This window comes from Sardina pilchardus, chromosome 5 (assembly GCF_963854185.1).
Source record: "Sardina pilchardus chromosome 5, fSarPil1.1, whole genome shotgun sequence".
Lineage (NCBI taxonomy): Eukaryota > Metazoa > Chordata > Actinopteri > Clupeiformes > Clupeidae > Sardina > Sardina pilchardus.
This window is the reverse complement of record NC_084998.1, coordinates 9,529,069-9,556,260: the sequence shown is the minus strand read 5'-3', so window position 1 is coordinate 9,556,260 and position 27,192 is coordinate 9,529,069. Positions and strand designations below refer to the sequence as shown.

General features: G+C 45.8%; 2 protein-coding genes across 2 annotated transcripts; both read left to right on the top strand.

The window, feature by feature from the left end:
• The first annotated feature begins 326 nt into the window (after window positions 1–326).
• On the top strand, window positions 327–5,316 carry flrt1a (fibronectin leucine rich transmembrane protein 1a). The gene is made up of 2 exons (XM_062535842.1): window positions 327–464; window positions 3,001–5,316. Exons 1-2 carry the CDS (start codon window positions 327–329, stop codon window positions 5,314–5,316), a joined length of 2,454 nt encoding a protein of 817 aa, XP_062391826.1.
• A 10,172-nt stretch (window positions 5,317–15,488) lies between these two features.
• On the top strand, window positions 15,489–26,644 carry stip1 (stress-induced phosphoprotein 1). Its single transcript, XM_062536327.1, has 14 exons — window positions 15,489–15,632; window positions 17,388–17,597; window positions 18,860–19,001; window positions 20,012–20,153; window positions 20,358–20,523; window positions 21,221–21,347; window positions 21,774–21,876; window positions 22,688–22,808; window positions 23,538–23,634; window positions 24,491–24,615; window positions 24,745–24,781; window positions 24,874–24,977; window positions 25,118–25,290; window positions 25,443–26,644. Exons 1-14 carry the CDS (start codon window positions 15,624–15,626, stop codon window positions 25,513–25,515), a joined length of 1,629 nt encoding a protein of 542 aa, XP_062392311.1. The 5' UTR covers window positions 15,489–15,623; the 3' UTR covers window positions 25,516–26,644.
• Window positions 26,645–27,192: the final 548 nt, after the last annotated feature.

Below are 27,192 nucleotides of genomic sequence, written 5' to 3'. Positions count from 1 at the left end.
TCACTCATGTTTCCGCTGTCGCCTCCTATTGAGCATATTTACTTCCTGCAGCTGTCAGACTCGCTCGGTCCATTTCTGGGGAAATAAGACACATTGTGCAGAGCACATAAAACATTCATCAACATAATATAGATATCATGTACAGCAAACTAGGCTCTTCTGTAGGAAAATGGGAGGCAGTACCAATGGATAGATGGTTAGACGGACACGCATAAATCATTTGTATCTTTGAAAATATCCATCACGGGGAGAGGAATGACAGTCGTAATCTCTTTTTCCAGGAGGCACCAGGTATTGCCTTTTATTGATATAAATAAAAAAGAGATATGCGGGTCCCCTGCTCGGTTCTCATGAATTCGTACACGGTCCCGCGCCTCGGTTCTCGCACGACGTCCGTAATGCCCGGCCGTCTCGTGACGGTGTCCAGCCTGCCTTTCAGATTTCACATTCCAGCCGTCCCCAAGGCAAACTGGATAGTGGTGGTGTGATTGATAAACCACACAGAGACATTATCTTCTGTGCGCCATCAGAAGAATGGGCTACCTGATGCATCAGCGTGCCTCTCTGATAATGCCAAGATGCTTTTTTACTCTCTGCTGTATCACACGTGACACCTTGCGATGCCAGATATGGCCAGAATGCTGTGGGCTTTTTTTTTTGTGTGTGTGTGTTGTTGGGATAAAGATAGCAGGGATGCTCACGCTCACTCAATCACGATTCCCACTGTCTCTCCCTCGGTCCCTCGATGTAAATTGATACAGTCCTTCCTTGCCCTCTCCCTCGTCATCTCTCTACCTCTCTCTCTTTCTCTTTCTCTCTATCTCTCTCTCTATCTCTCTTTCTCTCTCTCTCACGACCGCCTCCGTTTCCATTATTAGAGTGGTGGTGCTGCGTTGTGCTGGAGGCGACTTGCTGTCTGGACGGTCCCATTTCAGCCAATCCCCCCATGGCTTCAGCCCCGTTTACCACGCTGACGTCTGTCACTGCCCTGTGTGTGTGCGTGTGTGTGTGTGTGTGTGTGTGTGTGTGTGTGTGTGTGTGGATGGAGTGTCAGGGAGGCAGGCAGCCCCTGGTCCACACTGGGGGGGGGGACTCACCACACACTCTCTTACTCATACACACATGCCCGGTAGCCTCCTGACATTGTTTCACATGCCTGTCTGTCTCACATCAGGAGGTGAAGCCATGAGATGCTGCAAGGTGCACACAGACACACACACACACACACACACACACACACACAGACACTAACATATATACACACACACACACACACACACACACACACACACACAGACACTAACATATATACACACACACACACACACACACACACACACACAGACACTAACATATATACACACACACACACACACACACACACACACACAGACAATAACACATACACACACACACACACACACACACACACACACACACACACACACACACAGACACTAACATATACACACACACACACACACACACACACACACACACACACACACACACACACAGACAATAACACATACACACACACACACACACACACACACACACACATACACACACACACAATGACGTCAATGCGTTGGCCAGTCTCAGTCATATTTTTGAGGCGTAAGACTTTCCACTTTCAGAAAAGCTAAAGAACTGTTTCCTCATCCATGGACAGACTGACAGACAATCTCACACACACACACTCACACACACACACACACACACACAAACACACATACACACACACTCACACAAACACATTAAGTCACACGTGCACTGAGTCACAGACAAACAAATATGTACTCTCAGCTGCAATCCCCATATCCTTTAAAAGCCAGCCAGCTTAAGATAGAAGCCTAGAGTACCACCACGTGACACCACTCTTTTGGTTTTCACCTTTCATGGAAGTTAAGATGAAAGTGAAAATGTGTTTGTGTGTATTTGTTTGTAAGTATGTGTGTGTGTGTGTGTGTGTGTGTGTGTGTGTGTGTGTGTGTTGTTATTGTTCAGCCATGTGCCATTCTTCCGAACACCTGCTTAAGCCAACACAATCACAACTCCATATGTTCTTAATCCCTCCCACTCAATGCACCATAGCAATCTCGGTCTCTCTCTCTCTCGCTCTCTCTCTCTCTCTCTCCCTCTCTCTCTCTTTCTCTCTTACGGCCTCTCTCTCTCTCGCCATGGCGACCCTCTGAGAGAGGTGACCCAAATACTCCACGCTGCTCAACAGACTCGTCCGCCCAGCTGTTCCGTCTCAAGCAGACACCCCAAATCTCCCCCAGAATCTTCTAGCGCAAACAGGCCACAAGATTACCACATATAATCACCCCCCCCCCCCCCCCCCCCCAGATCACAGCCAAGGACTTAGGGGCCACTCGTTAAAACAAAACACAGTGTCTCGGTCAGTGCGCGGGGATCACATGACACGCTAATGCCTGTTTATTTCCGACTGGTGATGACTTCAATTATTCATTTTGACTTGTGATTAATACATTGTAAATAAGCACGTGTAATGCATCTGTGCATTGTAACGGATCCTAGACATCTTAAAGATCTCCTGCTGGGAATTGTGACAGATTAGACAAAGGAAAGCCTCTGGGTTTGTCTCTCTTCCTCTCTTCCTCTGACTCTCTCTTTCTCTTTACTCTCTCTCTCTCTCTCTCTCTCTCTCTCTCACTCCCCCTCTCCCATGTCTTCTTTTCCCTTGTCTGCCGCACTCTCGCTCCATCTCTGTCTTGTTATTATAAGCTCGTATCTGGTGGAGGCTACTTGTGGTATATATGGATAGATTTGTCTCGCAGTTCAGATGAAGGCTGACAGTGAATAATCAGTTCTTCACGCGTCGGACATGTGGTGGAATAATCGTGCAGCAGGTGCTCTAGCGCTGTATCATTGCAAATATTTATCTGCCATTGCACAAACCATATGTGATTATGCAAATAGTTTACAGGCTAACTAACACGGGGTCTCTCTTTTTTTTTCTGGAATTTTCCACAGGCTGGGCGAAGCCGGATCGGGCGCCAGGAGGGACTCGAGATAAATAAGCACTCGACGTCCGAGGCTCGCCGAGGCGGAGACGCTGCCGCTACCGCTGCACAGAGGCGACAAGAAATTGGAGGCGATAATAGAGGAATCAAGGGAGAGGATTCGAAGGAGAGCGTCACAGGAGAGACAAGCGGCGACATGGCCCTCGAAGGATCGTCGCGCTCCTGCGATCGGCTGCTCACGCTGCTGCTGTGTCTGACCTTGATGGCCGAGGTGCTGGAGTGGAGCGCGGCCGCGGCGCAGGGCCTGGGAGACCTGGACGCAAGTGACCCGTACTGCCCGTCGGCGTGCCGCTGCGACGAGGACTTCATCTACTGCAACGACCGCGGCCTGAGCGCCATCCCGCCTCTGCCGCCGTCGGCCACCGTCCTCTACATGCAGAACAACCACATCGACAACGCCGGGCTGCCCACCTCGCTCGAGCACCTGACCACCGTGCGGGTCATCTACCTGTACGACAACGAGCTGGACGACTTCCCCATGCACCTGCCGGCGTCGCTGCGCGAGCTCCACCTGCAGGACAACAACATCCGCGTGCTGCCCCGGGCCGCGCTCGCCCGTCTGCCCCTGCTCGAGAAGCTGCACCTGGACGACAACTCCGTCTCGACGGTCAGCATCGAGGACCAGGCGTTCGTGGACAACCCGCGGCTGCGGCTGCTCTTCCTGTCGCGCAACCACCTGTCCAGCATCCCGTCGGGGCTGCCCGCCTCGCTGGAGGAGCTGCGTCTGGACGACAACCGCATCTCGACCATCCCCACGCACGCCTTCCGCGGCCTCTCCTCGCTGCGCCGGCTCGTGCTGGACGGCAACCTCTTAGCCAACCAGCGCATCGCCGACGACACCTTCGCGCGGCTCGCCAACCTGACCGAGCTGTCGCTCGTCCGCAACTCGCTGCAGCGCCCGCCGCTCAACCTGCCCACGGCTCACCTGCAGAGGCTCTCGCTGCAGGACAACGCCATCACGCACATGCCCCGCGGCTCGCTGGACGGCATGCGGCGGCTGCAGCGGCTGGACGTGTCGGGCAACAACCTGACCACGCTGCCCCGGGGCCTGTTCCGCGACCTGGACAGCCTGGCGCAGCTGCTGGTGCGCGGCAACCCCTGGTACTGCACGTGCAGCCTGCGCTGGCTCCACGACTGGCTGCACGCCCGCGGCAACACCATCACCGTCCGGGGCCTGACCTGCCAGGGGCCCGAGAGGGTGCGGGACCTGGCCCTGAGGGACCTCACCGGACAGATGGAGGAGTGCGAGGCGACTGCCCCAGCCGCGGGGGCCACCGGGAGCCGAGACCGGGCAGCGGTCGGCGGCGGCGGTGGAGGTGGGGTAGCGTCCAGCTCGACCACTCTCTCTCCGCTCCAGGGCTCGCTGTTCACGCTGCGCTCGCGGCGGCCCAGCCTGGGCTTCCCGGACGCCGGGCTGGACTACAAGCTGAGCAGCAGCGCGGTGGGCAAGAACCTGGCGCTCAACGTCAAGGCGCTGTCGCCCGACAGCATCCGCGTCACCTGGAGCGTGGCGCAGCACTCCTCCTCCTTCCGCCTCAGCTGGCTGCGGCAGGGCACCAGCGCCGCCATGGGCTCCATCACCGAGACGCTGGTCCAGTCGGACCGCCGCGAGTACCTGCTGACCGCCCTGCAGCCGCGCTCCAGCTACGTCATCTGCATCGTGCCGCTGGCCACCGTCGGAGCCGGGGCCGGGGCCGGGCCGGGCGTGGGGAAAGGCGCGATGGCCGTCGAGGACGCCGACCCGGACAACGAGCCCGTGTGCGCCAAGACCGAGACGGCCGACCCCAGCCAGGACGCCGGGCAGGACGGTGGCAACAACGGCCAGGGCTCGGAGCACCTGAGCACCCTGCCACTCGCGGGCATCATCGGCGGTGCCACGGCCCTGGTGTCCCTGGCGCTCATCCTGGCCATCTTCTGCTGGTACAGCCACCGCGCCGGCTGCCTCTCCTCCCGAGACCACTACACGCGCAACAACTCCTCGCGCAAGAGCAAGACCTACGACGACTACATCGAGTCCGGCACCAAGAAGGACACCACCATCCTCGAGATCCGCGGGCCCAACTTCCAGATGACCCCCATGGCCACCAGGCAGCCCCTGCAGCCCAAGCCCCTGCGCGAAGACTACATCATCCACACCATCTTCCCTCCGAACGGCACGGGAGGACTCTACAAACCGCCCCACCAAATGACTAACACCGCTGGCTACGGCACGAACCGTGGCTACAGAGAAGGCGGCATCCCAGATTTAGACTACTCCTACACGTGATGGGGCCCACCACGCAGTTAGAAATGTCCTGTACTGTATAGATGCACAGTGTTTTTTTTCTATCAGCATGGGTTGTGAAGCACCCCTTTGTGCCTTCTGGTTTCCATTCCAACTTCGCCCCGCTGTTTACGGCACGGAAACTTTTAATTGGCTCCTGTGCCCCTGGGAGGCGTCCCCTCCCTCTGCGCGCAAAAGGCTGCGGTGGTGAACGGTCGACAACCAACTGCTAGTTTCGCACTCCGGTAATGATCGGTGTTATTACACTGTTTCCCCTGCGTGCGCTCTCTCTGTCTTTCTCTCTCTCTCTCTGTCTTTCTCTGTCTCTCTCTCTCACTCTTTCTCGATGGGAGAGGTGACTGCCAAAGTAGCCTTGCACAGAAGAAGCTAACATCTTGAAAAAAAAAGACTTTGCACACGGACCGGTGTTGCTTTCTTTCTTTGCTCACACAGGCTATTCAGGTCGACAACAGACACACACACACACACACACACACACACACACACACACACAAGAAGAAGCAGCCGCACAAGAAATCTAAACCTGCGAACTGCAAAGGCGCAAGAGGTTAGAAGCCCACGGCCCCCAGCAGTTGCCATGCAGTAAAAGGCTACAGCAGTCATCGGGAAAGAACACAGAAAAGGACACTACATCCTGTGGGTTCTCTCTCACCCTCTCTCCCCCCTCTCTCTCTCTCTCTCTCTCTCTCTCTCCCTCCCTCTCTCCAGCTCTGCTTCAGCGCACACAGGAAACTGATTGCTGCAGTAAGGCATTTTTTATGATGAAAGGACTGGTGGTGGGATATTTATGGATCAGCTGACATTTGGCTCCAAAGGGAGAAGCCTAATCTACTTGCTGTAGATGATTGTAGCACCGTGAAAGGAGACTTGATTTGTGCTGTATCTCTCCCCCCCTTCCACACACCCCCAAAATGCAGATTCATAAAATACCTGAAGAGCCGGACGGTCGGTCTGTCTGTCTGTCTGTCTGTCCCGGAAAAGGAGTCTACCACATGCTTCGTAATGCCTCAAATACCGTCACTTGCCAGCAAGCTAACAGTCCATGCCTAAAGAAATACTGTATTTTTAACGTGACCCTTTAAAGTCTGATCTGACCCCAGGTACTGTGTAGATCTGTGAAAGGGTTCCTATTGTGATTGGTTGGCTCTTTAAACACTTTGGAGAGTAAAAAATCTCTGCATTGTACTGAATGCAATCCATGTGTGTAGATAAAGATATAAACCTACACTTATTAATGGACATCTTTTGTGAAAATAATTCTCTGTTCCCAAGTAGTTATTTTCCACAGAATCGCAGAGTTTACCTTTATGTATTTGATCTTTTCATGCTTTTCTGTTTTTGTAATTTTGAGTACTAAGAACCATCAATAGTAATAGACAAATTAGCCCTTGGGGCTTTGAGGGTATTTAGATATTGAATATGCCATTTGGGAATGTGACAGTATGCCAATTGAAATAATGATATGTATGAGAGGGTCATGGCTTTCAATATTTCATTTACGCCCTCGCTGGGAAATTTCTCATGGCAGAAGCCTGAAGGTTTAACCGCTTCCTGGTGGGTAGTAGCAAGAAATAAAAGAGAGTGGTGTTAAGGTGATACAGAAATAACAACGCGAGTCCCTTGTAGCTGCAACACAGTGCTTCAGAGATACTGTGTAAGCCTCACCTAGCTCTGGATGAGCTTTCATATTGCCAAGGGAACGGTAGGCAGAGGGGGAGAGGATGACAGCTTACGTCTCGGTCTGAAATTAGCCTGGGCTAATCACCTGCTCCAAGCCAAACACATTACGAGATAATAGCGAAAGGCCTCCCGTCCTCCCTCTCTGAGGTCGTTTTAGGATCCGTCCCGAGCGAGTTGGTGTGAGCGAGGGACCGTCAGGGAGACCAGAGTAAACTTGACATTAAAAAAAAAGAAAAAAAAAACACGAAACCGTTTTCACTGTGGACCTGCACTGTGGGAGGGTTGAGGAGAGGGTAAGCGAAGAGAGAGAGAGGGGCGAAGGGAGCTCAGTCTGGCCACTGGGATGTGGGCTGGATGTGGGCTGGATGTGGGCTTACAGGAGAAGACGCTCCTCGGTGGCCAGTCCGAGCGCCTCCCAGCACTGCTAATGGAGAAAAGAAGCAGCACTTAACAGGCACTCTTTATTACAGGCATATGAACCAAGAGGAAAAGCGAAGGGTGAAGAGAGTGAGGAAAAGAAAGAGAGAGAGAGAGTGAGAAAGAGAGAGGGAGAGAGATCGGAAGACAAATATGAGTTGAGAGATGAAGTAAAATGATAGCTTGGGAGCAGTGAAGCTCAGCCATGCATAAACCTGTTTGTCATAGCCTGATATCTCACATTGCATTAGTGTCCTCCACAGACTCTGTTCACAGAACCATTTATAACTGCACTGTTTGAAAGATACTGTAGAAACAAATTGTGCTTCTTTGTCTTTGCCGTACGAGGGGGGAACGCACAGTCGTGTTTTGGGATGTGAGGCAGAGAAAGAGGGGAGTTTTCTCCCCATTGCCGGCGCAACCCAGAACATATTTTTCTTTATGTTCTACAGATGTGGTTTGACTAACATTGATAGCGTCAGCACATTCCTCCTACTCAGTTTATGTTCATGAGTCCCCACAAATATTTCATATACCAGCACTTTTATGTCCTTGTTCATTGCTACCTTTGCTGTCCTTAAAAGTGGCACCATTCAAAGTGCAACACAAACATTTTTTTTCCCCCTCGATTTGACATTAACACTGTGATGTTTCTCATTTTATCACTACTATTACGATTGCATATTTTGCTCGAGCACAAGTTACAACAGGTTTTCACAGATGGATTGATGTACTGTATGGGTGACCTTGGTGCAGTGAAGTGCACAACATGCGCAGGCAGAAATGATGCCGAACTTCCATTTAAAAGGTAGCCTTGTTTGTCCCGCCATCCATTTCCCAGAATTTCCTGTCTATGAACACATACTTTGATGTGTTTTTTCTTTCATGTATGAGAAGCCTATGAGTTGAGTGTGTGTGTGTACATGTGTGTCTGTGCACACATCCATAGGTGTGTGTGTGGGTGTGTGTGTGTGTGTCCTTTAGTCTTTGTGAGACTTTTTTTTGGTGAGAAGCACGGTGATGGCAGCAGGTATTTATTTGACTATTTATTTATTTATCTTATTTATTTATTTATTTATTGAAACCATCTGCAGATTCTGCAGCTCCTGCCGACTCGGACCAGCAGTTGTTCCACCTGCAGTCCATTAACACAGATGTCCCCCCCTCCCCCCCACCGAGTCCTGGCTCCGCTAGAGAAGTGTTAGCCTCCTCTGTGTCCTGTGCAAATAGACAGCCTCCTCTATACTCCTATTGCGCTATAATTGAGCTCTCAGCGAGGGTCATTTGAGGCTGCATCAATGAGTCGTCCATCTTTCTTTTTTTTCTTCCTTCTTCCTCTCTCCTTCGCACCATGTCTGTGTGATGGTCAACTTCGACTGACATCATCTTCACCTGCCACCGCCATCACTGACGCCCCCCCCACCCCCCCTCTCTCTTCCTCACAGAGTTTGTGTGAGAGAGGGGGAGGATGTACGGCTCACACTTGGCCGTCTGCGAGGACGATAATGGCAATGCTGTTTTCCGGAGGCCACAGTAATTACTCTTGGGCAGCACCACATGCCGCCCGTATGGATGCCGTGTTGAAAATGGGCAAACATGCTGACCTTGTGTGCTCTCTCTCTCTCTCTCTCTCTCTCTCTCTCATCCTCCCTCGCTCTCATCTCTTCCGCCCTCTCCTCTCCTCTCTCTCTCTCTCTCTGTCTCTCTCTCTCTCGCCTCTCTGCAGCACCGTCAGGAAATTACGTGCCTTTTCCTGATGGTGCCGCAGGGAGAGAATGTCATGAGTCTGCAAGGATGGATGCAGGTATCCTTCATGGACAACACAAATGAGGCAGGAAGGAACACGAGCCAGTGTCCGGACAAGATTGTGGACTACTACTATTACTACTACTACTGCTACTTTCATTTTTAGTTTTCCAACACAAAAAGAACAGTAACTGACTTTTAATCAGAGTGTGTTATCTGGTCTGTCGTTTGGTCTTTGAGAAGCGTTTCCACTGTAACTTTTTTTGTAGGCTGCTGCGTTTGAAACATCACCCCCCCCCCCCTTCCTTTGCTGGACTCTGTGATATAAGTCAAAGAGAAAAAAACAACTATTTTGTATAAAGTATGTTTCTTTTCTATGTGATTAAAGGCGAAATGTACTGAAATGTCTCTGGCATGATGTGTATTTACAACATCCTTTTGATGTCACGTGTGTGTGGGTATATGCAATGATTATTATTCTAATCATATTCTTTATGGAAATGCAACTTAGGCACGCTTTAGGGTCGCCGTATGTTTTTGCACATGCTTATCGGAGACAGAAATAGATAGAAGAGAAACTGTGTGTGTGTGTGTGTGTGCGTGCGCATGTGTGTGTGTGTGTGTGTGTGTGTGTATGTGTAGGTGTGTGTGTATGTGCCTCTGCGCAGAACAGAACAATGGCTCTGAGGGCGTGTGTTGGGTTGAGCCAGAGTTGTAATGACACACAATAATCTCTGCAAAGGGAGTCCCAGCTGGGCCATGACTACAGGTGATTACAGATGTATTGATTTTTTCTCTGCGCTGCGCTACACCTGTATGCACACGCAGGTACTCGCCAAGACCTCGCGTTTGCATCTCAACCTTCACACAAACACACACACACACACACACACACAATTTTCTACCGGTTTTTTTTTTTTTTTTGGTTGTTGTTATTATCCTCAATCAGGATTTTCCTTTGGACTCTTTATTCCAGCATTGAAAATAGTTGGAGCCTTTTGTATTCAGATGTGTAATTATGTCTTATTAAGTAGTTTGCATATTTAAGATAAATAGCATCACATTGTTATTGCTCCTTTGGCAATCAATTAATCATCAGCCACAATTTCACTAAAAATAATAAGGTAGCATATTTTTGATTCATGATGTTTAATATGATTGCCTATTGATGCAAGCAGAAGCCAGTGATCTTCTATTCTAGCATTCTCAAGAAAAAATATGGATTTTAGGTCAATTATGTTTCATCTTGAAAGAAAGAAATATGTGAGAATGATATTAGGATGTAATAAATTGATTACAATCATCTAACCAAAAGATTGCGCATAAATACATCATGGAAGAAAATATGTCACTTTTTACTCAATTCAAGCTTTGAGTTCCTGGAAAAGGCCATTTGTTACGACTGAAAGCATATCCATTGTGGGTTTCAGTGGACATTCACATTGCTTGTTGGGGTGACCAAAAAGACTAGAGAAGAAGAAAAAAAAGCGCATTAGATTTGGACAAATGCAGAGGCAAATACACTGAGACATCTTCCAGCTGGAGGGCTCGTAGTCATAAAGGAAAGAGTGATGTTTTGCTCTCACTCATGCAGAGAACAGAGTCCAAGAGCCCGGGGCCCATCGGGCTGCTATGGTTCATAGAATTACTAGGGGTGCCATGTTTAATCAAAGCATTGGGATGGCTTAGGGATCATTGGGCAAGGCTGGAGGTGGACCCCCACCCCGCTCGATGTGCTCATAGAAGGGAGCGACACCAACAGCCTGCTTTTTGTATTGATCAGCACTGAGTGAGGATGAGGTCAGTGTGCGCGTGCGTGTGTGTGTGTTTGTATGCGTGTTTGTGTTTGTGTGTGCGTGCGTGCGTGTGTGTGTATGTGTTTGTGTGTGTTTGTATTTGTGTGTGCGTGTGTGTGTGTGTGTGTGTGCGTGCATGTGAATGGGTCTGTGTGACAATCTGTCCATGTGTCTCCCTCTTCATTAGTCTCTGTTTGCCTCCACCCTCCACCCCACCCCACCCGTCTCCCCCACTCTGTCCCCTACTTATTCCTCCATCCATCTGCACCCCAAGCCCCCTCCAGCCCCACCCCTCCCTCCACCCTACTTCTACTCCGCTGTGGAATGTCTCTTTGTCTGTGTCCTTCAGCTGACATACACAAATCAATCAATCAATCCAATTTCTTTCCAGGCTACTGTAGGGCTGACAGATTTGCCTTGAGCAATATTTGGTATTTAGAGGGGGGAAAAGAATACAAAGTGCCTAATTACTCTCTAAACTCCATTATGGCTGCAAACCGATCTATAGGAAATAAAAATAAAATGACAAATGGACAGCAGGCCGGCCACTTGGGGGTTTGCGGAAAAACAATTAGAGATGTCCAGGTAATATTTCATGGTCACAATTAAATTAAAGCTCTATTGGAGTTCTATTTACAGTGCGTTCCTGTTGTTTTGTTTGTTTGTTTGTTTGTTTTTTTCTTAATGGAGATAGGTTCCAGAATGCGCTCGTTGCACCTGTGTGACAGTTGTTTGTGGCTCTCGGTGCCCTGCCCTGCGCGAGAGCTGATAAAAGCGAAATAGAGAAGGGACTGGCGTATAGCTGAGGGAAATCTAAACAAATCCCTCCTCAGCACACACACACACACACACACACACACACACACACACACACACACACACACACAGGCCTGTGCTTCCAGGACGCTGTCCGGCCCGGGCCGTGCAAAGCTGATTTACGGCCGACCCCGCTCTCCGTGGTGCACGAGAGCCATTCATTACATGAGCCAGTGCCTTAATCCTCACGCTTTTCCACACGGACAGGGCTGTCCACTGATCGATGCCGCCGGAATAAATCAATCGATGGGCCTTGCCACACAGCCGTACTCTCTCCCTTCCTCTCTCTCCCCAGCCAATCACCCCCCCCACACCCCCACTCCCCCCACACACACACACCCTCAGACACACACACACACACACAACACACACCTCATTTAAGCTCCCTTTTTTCATTCATAGCCATCACCTCTGCAGGGCTCAAGTCAACCCATTTCCTTGCCTCTTGTGGCATTTGCCGAGCGCAAGGAGGACTTCTCTGCTTCCCTCCTTATTTAGTTTGCTGATATTAAAATGATCTGCACCGGTAATTACTGTATTTGCACTGGCTCATAATGGCCAAGGTTGTATCACCCCTCTGCTTCAGCTGCGCTCCATATTGCAATCCTTATTTTAATGGGAGCAGTTTCACTTTTTATATTTCAGTGTTTATCACGCTCTCTCTCTCTACTCTACCCCTTCCTAGGCCGAGTGCTCTGTCGTTCTCTCTCTTTCTTTGGCACAGCCTCTCTCATTTTTCTCTCGCTTCTTCTGCAGGCAATCTAGCTGTGCAGTGAGCTGTGAAAGACTCTCTCTCTTTCTCTCACTCACTCACCCACTCATTCACTCACTCACTCACTCACTCACTCACTCACTCACTCTCTATCTCGTGCCCAATACACTCTTGCACAGGCACCAGTGTATACAAACATGGTCATGCAGACACACACAAGCCCATAAAAACTGGTGTTTCGCTTGTCCTTGCCTCCTTGTCTTGCCATTTCACGGGTGAAAAAAAAACAACAAACAACAACTCCCAACTGATAGAGAAATAGTGCAAAGGATTCTCGCACTCCTTGTTGAATCAGTGGTAGATTTGTCTTACCTAAATAAATTACAATCGTATAGGCTATATCCTCAGCCCGTGTTGGTGTGAAAGATGAAATCTATTGACTTTTTTTCATATCAGGATGGATGAAGGGAGCTGGTGATCTCCTTTACTCCGAAGCTTTATTCTGACAGTTTCAATGAAATGAACATGAGGCTAAAAAGCACTTGTTCAATTTGATACAACTGTCAAGGCCAGGATAACAACTGTGGACTATGATGAATAGGGTTTTATGTTTTGAAATGAAATGCTGATGTTCTCATATACGCCACAGTATCCTTTGAGGTGATCTGATTCAAATTCTCAAGGGTATGTTTTAAAGCCTCTGTGCTCTGTGCTCTGGCTGTTTTTTGTGCCAAGACATGTTATTGATATTTATTACCAAAAGCCCCACTCTAAAAACATTATCATTGTCCATTACAGGAATTGTGAATTCATGTTCGACAGGCATATCTTCTGGGATATCACCAGAATATCACCAGAAGCTGGATCTTACTCTACATCAATCTTTTAAATTACAATACTAAAATGCTCTAAATACACAAGAAGGCAATAAAACGTGTAACTGCAAATTATGAAAGTCAGAAATTTCATATGAGAGTTGTTTAGACTTTGTTATGAGTTTGCAGTTGCCTCAAACAAAAGCATCCACCAAATATAACCAGCCTACAGCCTACTAAATCTACCGTGGCAACATCATAACATTTGACTGACTGAAGCCTGCAAAATTGTAATTCAAATAGCATTACAAACAATAGGATTGACATAGCATAGTAACCTATGCTGTCTTGAAAATGTGCATATGTTAGGTCCCATATAAAGGCATGGTATAATGTGGCTTGGCTAGCGGTCTGCCTCTGCTGATGTGGGCAGACAAAGCCATGCCTCATTTCACCTGGACATTCACATCTTTTCCAGCAAGCAGTATAAATCTTACTATAAAATACACAGCCACTGCAACAACACCAGTGCATGTATGTACCCACCCATCCAACAATACACTTAGACACACATGCATGCACACACACAATCACATACAGAGAGAGAGAGAGAGAGAGAGAGAGAGAGAGAGAGAGATCCTCTTCTAAAAGTCTAGTATTAGCATTCAATTGTTGCCATCTGCTGGTAAAAGTATATAATGCACCTCCTTTTGTGATGGTGACTACACGCTGTGCAATAATTTTGCCACATTTTGATGCATGTTTTCATTAGCAACTACTTTTGGTATGCAACAATCAGAATATAGCCTACCACTTACTGACCTGCAAATGTGTCATTGTAAATAGCAAGGGACAAAAGTGTCTGCTAAGAACTATGCAAACATAAACACAAATTAATTTCATGGGATTAATTTAGCTATAGCATATAATATGTTACCACCCTCATAGTTAAAGATAAAGGAGTTCTGATTAATCAACAATCTCTCAGGGTGTGTAGGCTATTAGCCTATGTCCTGTGATTTCACATAATTTCCTCTTGAGGGTAATTTCTTAGGTCAGCTGCAGGCCCTTCATTGATGTCAGTTATAAATATAGTCAAATATATTTTTGCTCTGGGTATTTTCTTGTTTTGTCATATTGTAGTGTGCAAGGAGGTTGCACTTTTGTGTAGGCCTATAGTGATGTAGGAGCTGTTACTGGGGATGTTAATATTTCATTCTGCTGTTGTCCCAGATTATGACTACAGGACTGTCTCTGTTTCTGTGTCAATGTTTGTACATTTCTGTACTCCATTACCTTCTCTATCTATATGTGTTATGTATTTTGTTTTGCCTTTATATGTTTACCTTAGTGTAGGCTAGTAGGCCTAGGCTATGTCAACGTCAACACTGAATGGTTAGGCTATGTGAGCCAATATTGCTTACTTTTGCCACACTGGGATGGTGATGGTGATGACCACACTCAGGGTTACTGACCATTTTGGATTTTAACTTAACTATTTTTATTTGTATTAATTTATTTTTCTACGAGAACCTTAATGAGACAGAGGTTGAAACAGCAATATCCTTTCTTCAAGCTCAGAACACTGATGGTACCAACATTCCGCACCCTGACATTGATCAACACACAGCTGCATTATGTTCTTGAACAGTCCAACCGTAGGTAACATTAGACTGTGTAATAAATCAGCCATAGCCTCAAAGTATTAGCCTATATTTTACAGTCAGCTTCGGGTGTTTTGAATGATTTTTGCGGAACCCCCAAGATGTTTCCAGAAGCTTCCCAAGTTCAAGGAAAGAACTAGAATGTTCATGCCATCAAGGAATCAACTAGAATGTTTAGCCCTATCATCTTCTGATAGAGGTCCAACGACGACCGTATTTGTCAAAGTAACCCTTGCTGATGACATCAAAATCAGCCTCTCTTTACTGAGTAGAGGACGTGGAGAATATATTTATCCTACACAGAATTTCTTGATTGGATACGCGGAAGACTTGGGCTACAACTTGAGTGAAAAGCACGTCTACATCAGACAGATCACGGTATGTAGGTAGGCCTACAGAAGAATCGCTCAAGAATAGTCTAAGTAATGGATATATGACTAAGGTTATAGCACATGTTATTTTACTTCTCAGTTAACATCATTGCGTTTGACTTACAGAGGGATGATCGAATTCTAAAAGCTAGGAACCGACTGCAATTCTGTTGGGGGAAATCTACAGTATCTGGCAACCTGTTCCCTCAGTGCAGAGGCGGAGTTCACCCGCTGTCGTTTCACAGTAGTTTCTGGAACCTCATGGTCGTACCATGGAGAAAGTAAGTAGCTAACAACTTATATCATGAAATGCATTGCTTAGTAACAATGTTCCTGATGTTGTAATACACTATCAGTGTCAGCTTAATTTATGTTTTATGTTGTAGTATAATAAAATGTTAATGAACACAAGCGATAAGATCAATTATCTGGAAGTACTGCAGTAGCATTAACTGTGCCTTCATTGTTAGCTAACTAGCTTAGCAAACCAGATTACATTAGCCCACTGAAATGACACTTTGAGCGTTAAAATTCACAATTGGAAAAGGCTAAATTGATAAATAAAATATAATCTGTGTAGGTATAGCGAACCTGCTGATTACATCTTTATGTTGAGGTTCGAGAAATCTTGGCCCCACTAGCTAACGTTAATGCTGTATGGCATGAAGCAGCATTGAATCACCCTGATATGCCAACTTTCACTAACGTTAGAGAATGTCAAAGCCACTGCGGATAAATGGTTTAGCTACCTGGCTAGCTATTAGGTATTTAAACTTTCGCATGAGCTTTCTGGTGAAAGTAAGGCAAGGCAATAAATAGCCATTGAAATGTTCGTTGTAACCTTAGCTACCTGGCTATCAAATGTGTCCTCAAGTTAGTTTCTTGCGATTTGGTGTGTTAACGGGTAGGCAAAATAATGAGCGTACCGTTAGCCAAACGCTAGCAATCCACCTAGCTTATTAGCTAGGCAGCTAATTTGATGAAGTTGTCTCAAGCCGTCTTTTGGGAGTCTTAAACTAGCATTGTTGACGTTGAATTAAACCAATATGTGTCAGCTACTGAGTCTCACTAGGTGGTTAGGTGGTTAGCCGTAGCCACCAGGTAGCTGTGTGGTGTATGTTGGCTAACGTTAGCTAGGTGAGTCCTCTATTTCGTTAGCAATTTGCCATGTTCCTGTATAAACTAGCCGGTGGGCTAGCCGTGAGGATCTTGTTGACAGAATGAATTGGAGCATTTTACTCATAATGATCAACCTCATAAATTCAAGCAGTTTTCCACGGGTGTGTTAGCATGCATCAATTGAGGTAATAAGCATTCCCTTCCGGGGTTATGTGTCTCATCCATCAAATACTGAAATATGCTCCCACCCACAGATAGGCTCGAATTGATGCAATTTTCTGTATGTTGTGTTATTTAAATGAGCAGCATCTTTGATGAAGTTAGAAACTAGTTCTATGCATTACTATGGCATTATTTTATTGCTGCAGAAATTAGCTAGTCTGTTATAGGGTGCCTATGACTTTGGCTCGAATGTCAGAGACAGCTGATCCATGGCAGGTGTTGAACTCAGCAGCCGTTAGAGACAAATGGGACAAAATGTGATTTGTACATTCGATTTCACCTGTCTATCCTGACCAGATGCTTAGAGAAATGTCCACCATACCTTCAATGGTATACGTATGCTCAAGTGTGGTAAAAGAAGTTACCTATTGCCATTTAGATTTGCGAAGTGTTTGCTCAATATAGCCAAAATTAAAACATTGTGGCAAGAGCACCACACACAAAGTGTCTCTCATCTTAGCCCACTTTTTGCCGATTGCCATGCAACTTGCTGTGAGTTCCTCCTACCTTGCCCTTGACGTAAGTCCACAATGTTTCCAGAACAACACCATCCTGCCTCCCACCATCTGTGTGTTATCCATAAACTATCTCGCCATTTGCCTGTCGAAATCCCCCAGCCCGCCCCAGCCTGGTCTTCCTCCCTCTCCTAGTGATGACCCCTAATATCGGTCCTCCACTTTCCTCTCCCCCCGCAGGTGGCACAGCTGAAAGATGAGGGCAACAAGGCACTCAGCGCTGGGAACATCACTGAGGCCGTGCGCTGCTACACTGAAGCGCTGGTCCTGGACCCCAATAACCACGTGCTCTTCAGTAACCGCTCAGCCGCATACGCCAAGAAGGGAGACTATGAAGATGCCTTGAAGGATGCTTGTCAGACTATCAAGATTAAACCTGACTGGGGCAAAGTAAGTGTTAAAGAAACGGTGTGGTTTTGTGTATTGGGGTCAGGGGTGATCTGCTTGTATTCTGCTCTTGTTGGGTTTGGAATGGGCATTGTTCTACCAGCCATTTCACTCTCTTTGCCATTCAAAGAGGAAAAACTGTTGAGGACTGTTTCTGAACAGTGTGTCTATCTTACCACGGTGCATTAGCTATCAAACAAAGGGGAATTGAAGAGTAATCTGAATGTCTTTACTGCAAGAAAGTTTAACTCACACATAGCACAGTTCACAAGCAGGGGCCTGTACTACGAAGGGAGTTCAACCTACCCAGATGTAACCCAGGGTTACTTTGCTAAACCGGGGTTGACAAAACCTGGTTATCTTCATTGGTGTTAATCGGTACTACGACGCTGAGTAAGAAGTTGATTTGTTGAACTGGGGTTAACCTCATTGGAGTTGGTGCGCGTTCACATAAAATGGGCGGGTTGCAGCGCAAATCACCACTTTTAATGATGACACGATCACGTTATTTTACGGATAAGGAATGCGCAATGATTATAAAAAGTTGTGAGGAATTAAAACCCACTCTACGACACAAATCAAATACGTCAGCAGCAAACAAAGCAAGACAAGGCTGTTGGCAACGTATTGCAGATCGGATATATGAAAGTAAAGTTTTATTTCATGTTCCTTTAATAGCCTATGTGTTACGGAGGATTAATAGCTTGCGGAATGTCTGAAATTTGTTGAAATAAATACATTTTGAGAATGTATATCTTTCATAGAGAATATTCTATAGGCCTATAGAGAAAGATTCTGGCGGTCTTTAAAAACCCTCGCCTTGCGAAGAGAGCCGCTTACAATTTGCGCTCCAATAATGGATCTTCCAGGTAGCCTACGTCGACATTGTAGTACTTCGCCTATAAAGGGTGTGGTTAACCGCAAACCTCGGGTTAACCATGAACATAACCTGCTCGGAGCAGGTTTGAGATGCAGCGTAAATTGCCATGGCAGCATACCTCGGTTAAAACCTATCCACCTTTCGTAGTACAGGTTAACCGGGAAGTTACGCCACATGTGATCAACTTACTCTCGAAGTTACCCAGCTAAGCCAGTAACCCCGCTTCGTAGTACAGGCCCCAGCTCTATCTCAGACAAATGTTGATAAATATAGATTGACTGTGTGGTCTAGCTTTACAAGCACCAACATGCCCATACTGTATGTTCAATAGTATCTAAGTGGAGTGCTGGTGTTAGATCTGTGTCCCTTTTTTGTCTCTCCTCAGGGTTACTCAAGAAAAGCTGCGGCGCTCGAGTTCCTCGGGAGATTTGAGGATGCTAAAACAACTTATCAAGAGGGCGTTCGCCAGGAGCCGGCCAATCAACAGCTGAAGGAAGGACTCCAGAATATCGAGGCTCGCCTGGCAGGTAAGAGGACCTTGCTGTGCGGAAGCCTTTTTGACGGGAACCCTTTGAATGGGACTAATTACACTGTGAGCAGCAAGCCCACCTGAAGGCTTTAAAAGCAAAGTTGGATGAGGCCCGGCTGTTTACAAACAGCATTCGTTTGGCAAAGCAGAAGGCTTCAGAGGCTGGCTCGATTGCCACTCAATGACATCAGCCAAAAAAAAAAAACCTTCAGGATGTGTAAACTCAGAATCAAATGCACTTTATTATTTCCTGTTTCAACAGACGTATAATCACTTGGCAAACTGAACACAGTGTTTCCAACGTGCCACTTTTGATTGATGGAGAATATTTCCATAGCAGTTTGTCTGATGTTCTTATACCTAATTGGATGTTATTCTGGGGCATTGTTTGCACATTTCACTTTGTACCAATTCATCATTGCCATTTGGCTGTTTTGATTATGGTGTTGCCTTGACGTAGAGGTGCAGTTATCTAGTGTATGGTTTTGTATCATTCCTGTTGTGCTTAAAGGTACTTTAGTAAATAAGCTGTGCAGGTCATAGTAAATTAGCTTGTCCACATCAGCAGTTGAGTCTAAACATAAATAAGTTTGGCCATCCTCAGATATCAGCATTAATACTCAAGCCTGGGGAATATGTAATGCAGTCATGATAAGCCTTTCTGTTGCCCATATGTGAATGGATCATATTTGTGTCAAAGATGAGATTTTGCATAATTGAAAAAGCATAACCTGTGTAAATAGCTTTGTGGTAGTGTTATGTTAGCTCCTTCTGGAAGAGTGTGTAATGCTGCACATACAGCTGTTTAAGACAGCCACTTTGATTACAATAGAAGTTTCCTGGTTTTGTTGTTGCTAACTTACCTCTCATGTTACTGGGGAAAACGTTATCCCTGCTGTTTCATATATAGACACAGTTCAGGAGGGTTTTTGTTTTGGACTTGTTCCCCAAAGCATGATGGATGTAATAGTGTGTAACATTCTTCCCTTCTTTGGTGCTGCTGCGCAGAGAAGAAGATGATGAACCCCTTTGCGATGCCTAATCTGTATGAGAAGTTGGAAGGCGACCCCCGCACCCGTGCCCTGCTCGCCGACCCCAGCTACCGGGAGCTGCTGGAGCAGCTCAGGAATAAGCCTTCCGAGCTCGGCACGTGAGTACATCTACCCCCCCCCCTGAGACATGTAAACGTTGAACCAATATGGGGAAAAATCGAATATTTTAACATTTACCATTTTGCTGGGTTGATGGGGACAAGTGGGGCTTGTGAATTCCCCAGCCCAACAAAGTGGGGTAATGACAGAAAAAAAGTTTTGGAGCCACTGCTTTAATCTAATCTCGGTCATCCTCCTGTTAGCCGGTTGCAGGACTCGAGGGTAATGACCACGCTGTCTGTGCTGCTGGGCCTGGACCTGGCTGGTATGGAGGAAGAGGAGGAGCCCACCCCACCTCCGCCCCCCAAGCCCAAAGAGACAAAGCCTCCTCCACCTAAAGAGGAAGACCTGCCAGAGAACAAGAGACTGGTATGGCTGTGACACTTCAGCTTAAGCCTACCTTACACTGACAAGATTTGGGAAAGATTCTTAAAAGACTGTAGTCTTTTGAGTAAAGTCTGAATGAGGGGCATTAGTTAAAAGACTACAATCTTTCAAGAATCTTTCCCAAATCTCGTCAGTGTAAGGTAGACTTTACTTGCTCGACCGGCAGACCAAATTGACACGTCTGTTGCTTTTACATTTATTGATATTCATGGGTTTCATCAGGTCCCTTCCCACAGGTGTATTAATCAAGCACCATGCAGTCAGCATTGATAATCGAGGTGCTTGATTTTATACCCCTGTGGAAAGGGACCTGATGAAACCCATGAATTGCAGACACTGTTGTCTAAAGTGACTTAGGTATGTCAACTATATTGCGAGGGATTACATTGCCCCCGGAGCAACTTAAGGTCCAAGTGTCTTGCTCAAGGGCACCAAGGTGGAAGCTGGGAATTGAACTCACAACTTCCAGGCCTATTCACGCTAGCCCATCTATCTATCTATAAGATTCAGTTACCAGGTTACCACATGTGGTTGTATATGATGGTTACACATGCATAGGATACAGAAATAATAGTACACATTATTTTTTTTGTAATGATTGTCATGGCTTTTTTTCTAGAGCATTGTGATATAAAATTGAAATTCCTAGGATTATTCCTAACTAACTCGTGTGTTGCAGGCAGTGAAGGCAAAAGAGCTTGGGAATGAAGCCTACAAAAAGAAAGACTTTGAAACAGCACTGAAACACTATGAGGAGGCTGTTGGTCACGACCCTTCCAATATGACTTACTTGTCCAACCAAGCAGGTACATATATTCATAACCATAACAAGATCATGTTCTGGACCAGCCATAATCATTCTCATCTGTAATGAATGCAGTAGGTTAAAAGGCCTAATATGGATTTGCAACAATAGGAAGTACATCTTGTGATCATTAATTGAATGATTGCCCTCAAGTATGAGATGGTAATTTGGTATTAACATAGTTTTTAACTACTCAGCAAGGCAACCAGCTAATTGAAAAAAAAAAAAAAAAAAAATGGTGCATACCTTTGTAACTCCTCAGGCAAGAAGACGGGTAATTACAGAAAGCCATATGCAGAAAGTAGCCCAGAAGCATGCCTGATTTTAATATTTAGTTAAAAAAAAAATACACAGAATGTTATTTGAAATGCTTTTTATCTTATTTTTCACATACCTATTTTTAATTTCTCACCTTTTTCCATTCCAGCGGTATACTTTGAGAAGGGCCAGATGGAGAAGTGCAGGGAGCTCTGCGAGAAAGCTATTGATGTTGGCCGAGAGAACCGCGAGGACTACAGACAGATTGCCAAGTGAGTGCCTCCCTGCTTGCTGAACGCTGGCTGCGCTCACTCGGGTGATGTGGAGTAGGCAGAGGAGGTCTGACCCCATGCCAAAAACAGCCCTTCCTCTCCCCCCTCTTCTAGCTGAAGTGCTAACATTCAGCTATTCACAGTTGTATGAAGGCAACAGCCAGAGAGGCAGAGCGTATGCTGTGCACTAAAAGTGTCAGAGGTGTTATGTTGACCTTGTCCAAGACCTCAAGAATTTGATCATTGCACTCAGTATGTGTCGTATAATTATGAGTTGTTTAAACCAGCTGGCACCAAGGTACTTTTGTGCAAAGAGACTTACAATGACAACAAATGCACACTACTGTAATTCTAATATGAGTGTAAAGTCATGTGGAATTAATAGCTTGTTTATACCCTCTTACAATTAATATTGTAAGTAAGGAGATATAATATTTAGTTTATTCTAGAAAATATCTGTTATTTGGTTTTTAGCCTATTCACCTGTAATTTCCCATCATAAGCATGTAATAGATATAAACAGGGTGACACAAAAAGCTATTACCAGTGCAATGCTTATCACTTATTTTCTAACTCTAGGCTGGTATACATTGCCAAAAATCACCATTAGACTTTCCCTCATTCCCCTCAGATGGTACTGACAAACCCCTCTGGCTCAAGGACTAATTGTGTGTTTAGCCTACCTGGAGCTACGAATTCTGAAACTACTCTGCAGCATAACCTGCCTCCTGTTGTGCTGGTCTCTGTGTAGGTGTGTTGGATAATCTGCTACAGCCCCACTCTGACTCATCTGATGATTGTCTTATTTCAGAGCCTATGCGAGGATTGGTAACTCGTACTTCAAGCAAGAGCAGAACAAACAAGCCATTCACTTCTTCAACAAGAGCCTGGCAGAACACCGCACCCCTGATGTGCTGAAGAGGTGTCAGCAGGTAAGCCCTCGCCGTGGCTTTTAGCCCACCTGAAACCTGGATTCTGGGCCATAGATTGAGCTGGAGGAGTATGGAAGAAAAAATAATGTCCGCAACACTGATAAATGCTCCCGGTTTAATATTGAAAAAAGTGCAACGTTTCGACCCTACTGGATCTTCATTTTGCCTGATGAAGACCCAGTAGGGTCGAAACGTTGCACTTTTTTCAATATTAAACCGGGAGCATTTATCAGTGTTGCGGACATTACTTTTTCTTCCATAGTTACTCTCCATTTGTCCTGCACCTGCAAGGTGGGATGTGCGCACAGCTACTCTTCTTGAGCTGGAGGAGTGTCAGTGAAAAGCTTCGTCAGTCGTCCCTCTAAGTCAGAACTATGACATCATTATGCAATGACTCAGCACCAGTAATTGGAGCTTCATATTGTAATGTAGAACTACTTTGTGCACTGGCATTTGGTTAAAGTGTACCTATGACATGTACGAAAAAAGGAAATCCAAAGACACTCTTTAAAAAATATTTTTATAAGCCTGATTTACTGGCTATTTTATAATAGAGAAGCAACCCAGCGGCACAGGTAGCCTTCTTCAGGGTGTGCGATGTACTCCTAACATGTTTGACATGTGGTAGATTTGAGCTTAAGTACAGTATAGTAGCTTTAGTGGTGTTTTGAAGATGTAGATATAGATTTTTCATATGGCTGACTCTCTCTTATTCATGTGTGCCCTCAGGCAGAGAAGATACTGAAGGACCAGGAGAAGCTGGCCTACATTAATCCTGAACTGGCCCTGGAGGAGAAGACCAAGGGCAACGAGGCCTTCCAGAAAGGTGAGCCTCAGCTGCCAACTCGGCTGACCAGGTGGCAATTAGGAGCTACACATGGTGTTTGTGCCCGCCTGTACAAGTATAGGATTATTATGATATACTACTTTCCAGAGCTGGAACTGTATGGGGGGGGGGGGGGGGGGAGAGAAAGATCAAAGGAATCCATTATAGCTGATTGCGGGCGGATGTGGCTGTTGTTCGGTTTGTATTGCACGCCCTGGTTCTGAAAAAAGCACATAATGTGCTGCAGACTAGTTCCAATTTTGCCACTATGGCCGGCCAATTTTGGCTTCAGTTCTTCAGAACATAATTGCACTATTTGGTGTTGTCTTTTATTATCTGTGTGTGTGTGTGTGTGTGTGTGTATGGTCACTGGTTGGTACAATCATAGGAGAATAGCTGGGGTAAGGCTACACTACCATTTACAGAGCTTTCCTGGACAGGGTTGTGTCAGTCTGAGATTCAAGATCGGTATCAATCCGATAATGGCCAAAATTACTGGATCGGAAGATAAAACAATTATAAATCCCATCCATTAAGATAAAGATAAGTCATCATGACTACACTGGGAAGGACACTATAAAGAGAGATTGTGTGTCTTATGAAAATCATTAACTATACTATTAATGAATGAATAGCGTAGTTTTTAGTAGAGAGAAAAAGACCATATTGGATCGTTATCAGCATTGGCAGATGCTCAGGGTTTTCAGATCAGTATCAGGTAAGATAAAGTGGCATCATTCAATATTTTCGATGTGTAGAACCTACCTCAACATTACAGATGCTGGGTTTGGTGCTGATGAGAGTGATCACTTGTGTTTCCATGGAGCCCTCCTCTAATCCATCCTCTCGTCCTCAGGGGATTACCCAGCGGCCATGAAACATTACTCTGAGGCCATCAAGAGGAACCCAAACGATGCCAAGCTCTTCAGCAACAGAGCCGCATGCTACACCAAACTGGCCGAGTTCCAGCTGGCCCTCAAGGTACTGTGCTCTGCTATCAATATGGTCATAGTTCTAGGTCTTATTTGTGCAATATATCATGAGATGAGTTTTTAAATGCTGAATACTCTCTCTCTCTCTCTCTCTCTCTTTTTTTCTTTCTCCTGTCAGGACTGTGAAGAGTGCATCAAACTCGAACCTGCATTCAGTATGTATTAGGGCTCTTAATTTACAGTTGTTTAACATTGTTTTTACTATTTTTGGATTTACTCATTCTTACTCGTCTTTCTCCTTTCACAGTAAAGGGATACACACGCAAGGCTGCTGCTCTTGAGGCCATTAAAGATTTCACCAAAGCCATGGACGTCTACCAGAAAGCCCTGGAGCTCGACTCCACCTCTAAGGTACACAGCAAGATATAGAGCAGCTGTTTGCCCGCTTCTAATTCCAAGTGTGATGTTATGGGAACTGACCAGTACTTAACGTGTTGTCTTTTCTGATTTTTCTCACACACACACACACACACACGCTTGTCCTGCTGCAGGAGGCCACTGAGGGCATCCAGCGCTGCATGATGAATCAGGCCACGAGGAACGACAGTCCGGAGGACGTGAAGCGGCGGGCCATGGCCGACCCCGAGGTGCAGCAGATCATGTCTGACCCGGCCATGCGCTTGATCCTGGAGCAGATGCAGAAGGACCCACAGGCCCTCAGCGAGTACGACTACACACACACACACACACACACACACACACAAACGCACACACACACATATACACACACACATATACACGCATAGACTACAACACTTTTTTTTTAAGCTCACTGTTCTATAAGTCCTGACATCTACTGTCTTGTCTATGTCACAGACACCTGAAGAACCCGGTCATCGCTCAGAAGATCCAGAAACTAATCGATGTCGGACTCATAGCCATACGGTGATCGCCCACCGGGACTTGGGGAAGCAAAGGGCAGTGGCCCATTGGAGAAAACGAATTGAAGAGACAGAAGAATATGCCACTCCCCTCTGGACAAGGACAGATCAGCCCTCCTCCATTACTGTCGCCTAAACCCCACCCACCCCGCCGCCGACTCCTCACTCACTCAACTCAGTTACTCACGCAGGCAACCTCTCTTCCCATTCCTACTCTTGTCAGTGTTGACTTCATCTTCAGAATTTGGCCTTAATCAGATTGTACCATTGCATTTGATCTGAAGTGTTGATTTCACAGCACAGCACTCCAGACTGTGCTCTTGCACAATCTCTCTCTCTCTCTCTCTCTCTCTCTTTCTTTCTTTCTCTCTCTTGCTCATGCTTTCTCTCTCTCTGTCCACTTGTTTATTGCTCGGCAGTAGGCCGTTGGGAGGTTGCAAGTGTTTGAAATTAATACTTGATTTGATGGTGTATTTCCCCCCCGCAGCTCTTCAGATATTTATGTTTTAGACCTCTTTGGATACATGTCTAAACGTTTTTCAAGGCACATTTTCATGTTTTTTTTTACATTATAAAATTGTTGTCACTTTTAACCACAGGAAGAGAGGATGGATCATTTTTTTGTTTGTTTGGGTTTTTTTTTTTCCTTCCTGTTGTGATCCCAAAAGCCAATGTTAGTCGCACACAGATAAAGAATTCAACCAATCAAACAAAGCTCTGTGAAGCTGTCATGCTTATCAAGCTCTCTTCATTAAACCTCTGTGCAGGACGCAAAGCTTATCTACTTCAGTCGGTGCGTAGTTACTGAAATTGATTTAGGCAACAGTACATCTGCTTCATGCAGTTCAGGGACACATCTGTCTAAATTCAAAAGGCACATGGAATACACGGGTGGGGTGGGGGTATCAGTGTGCGCAAACATTTACCGCAAAGCCACTGAGTGCGTTTTTTGGGGCCGGTATTACAGGAGCAGGTGGCTCATTGATGTAGAAGCAAGCTCTCATCACTTGACACAATATCAACAAAAAAGTGGTGCTCACATGTTAACTGCCCTTGTAAAGATGACTCCCCTAATGTGTAATGATATATCACGCTCCTGTCATGAAAAATACATATGAATGTATTTCAATTGTTCAACTGCTTTTGTGTGTGTTGATGTGTGTCCAAGCATTTGATCATCTTATGTGCTTTTAGTACTGCATGCACAGATGTCCAAAATACAATCAATACATACTGTTAATAAATGCATTGAAGTCTCATAAGATGTAACTGTTAGGTATTATCAGTGGCTGAGGCTGCAGCAGCATTATTTCAAGTATTGTAGGGTTTCCACGGTGGTCTTAACATTTAATGATGAATTTTAGGCTTTTAAAAAGGTCTTAAATACATGAAATAGTAAGCATAGGTCTTAATTAAAAACTTATCTAAGTGTATTTATTTTTAATGTTCATTTAAAGTTCTTTTAATAGTGTATTTTAGCACATAGATTTAAGTTGTCTAACATTGTAGTTCTTTCAACAGTACAGATACAGTACATCACGGTGTAATACAATTATAATATTTATGAGGAAATTAACTCATCACAACTTGGCTTGTATAAAAGTTCGGAGAACAAATTTATTTACTATGCGAAGAATGCCGAGACGGAGATTTTCCTTGTGTTTTGCCGAAATGGCCATGAAATC

What these genes read in the sequence shown, in the direction of transcription:
- flrt1a (XM_062535842.1), top strand. Translation starts at nt 327, where the DNA reads ATGCGGGTCCCCTGCTCGGTTCTCATGAATTCGTACACGGTCCCGCGC. An exon ending in ACATTCCAGCCGTCCCCAAG is followed by an intron (nt 465 to 3,000) that starts GCAAACTGGATA and finishes AATTTTCCACAG; the next exon opens with GCTGGGCGAAGCCGGATCGG.
- stip1 (XM_062536327.1), top strand. An exon ending in TTAAACCTGACTGGGGCAAA is followed by an intron (nt 17,598 to 18,859) that starts GTAAGTGTTAAA and finishes GTCTCTCCTCAG; the next exon opens with GGTTACTCAAGAAAAGCTGC. An exon ending in GACTACAGACAGATTGCCAA is followed by an intron (nt 21,877 to 22,687) that starts GTGAGTGCCTCC and finishes GTCTTATTTCAG; the next exon opens with AGCCTATGCGAGGATTGGTA.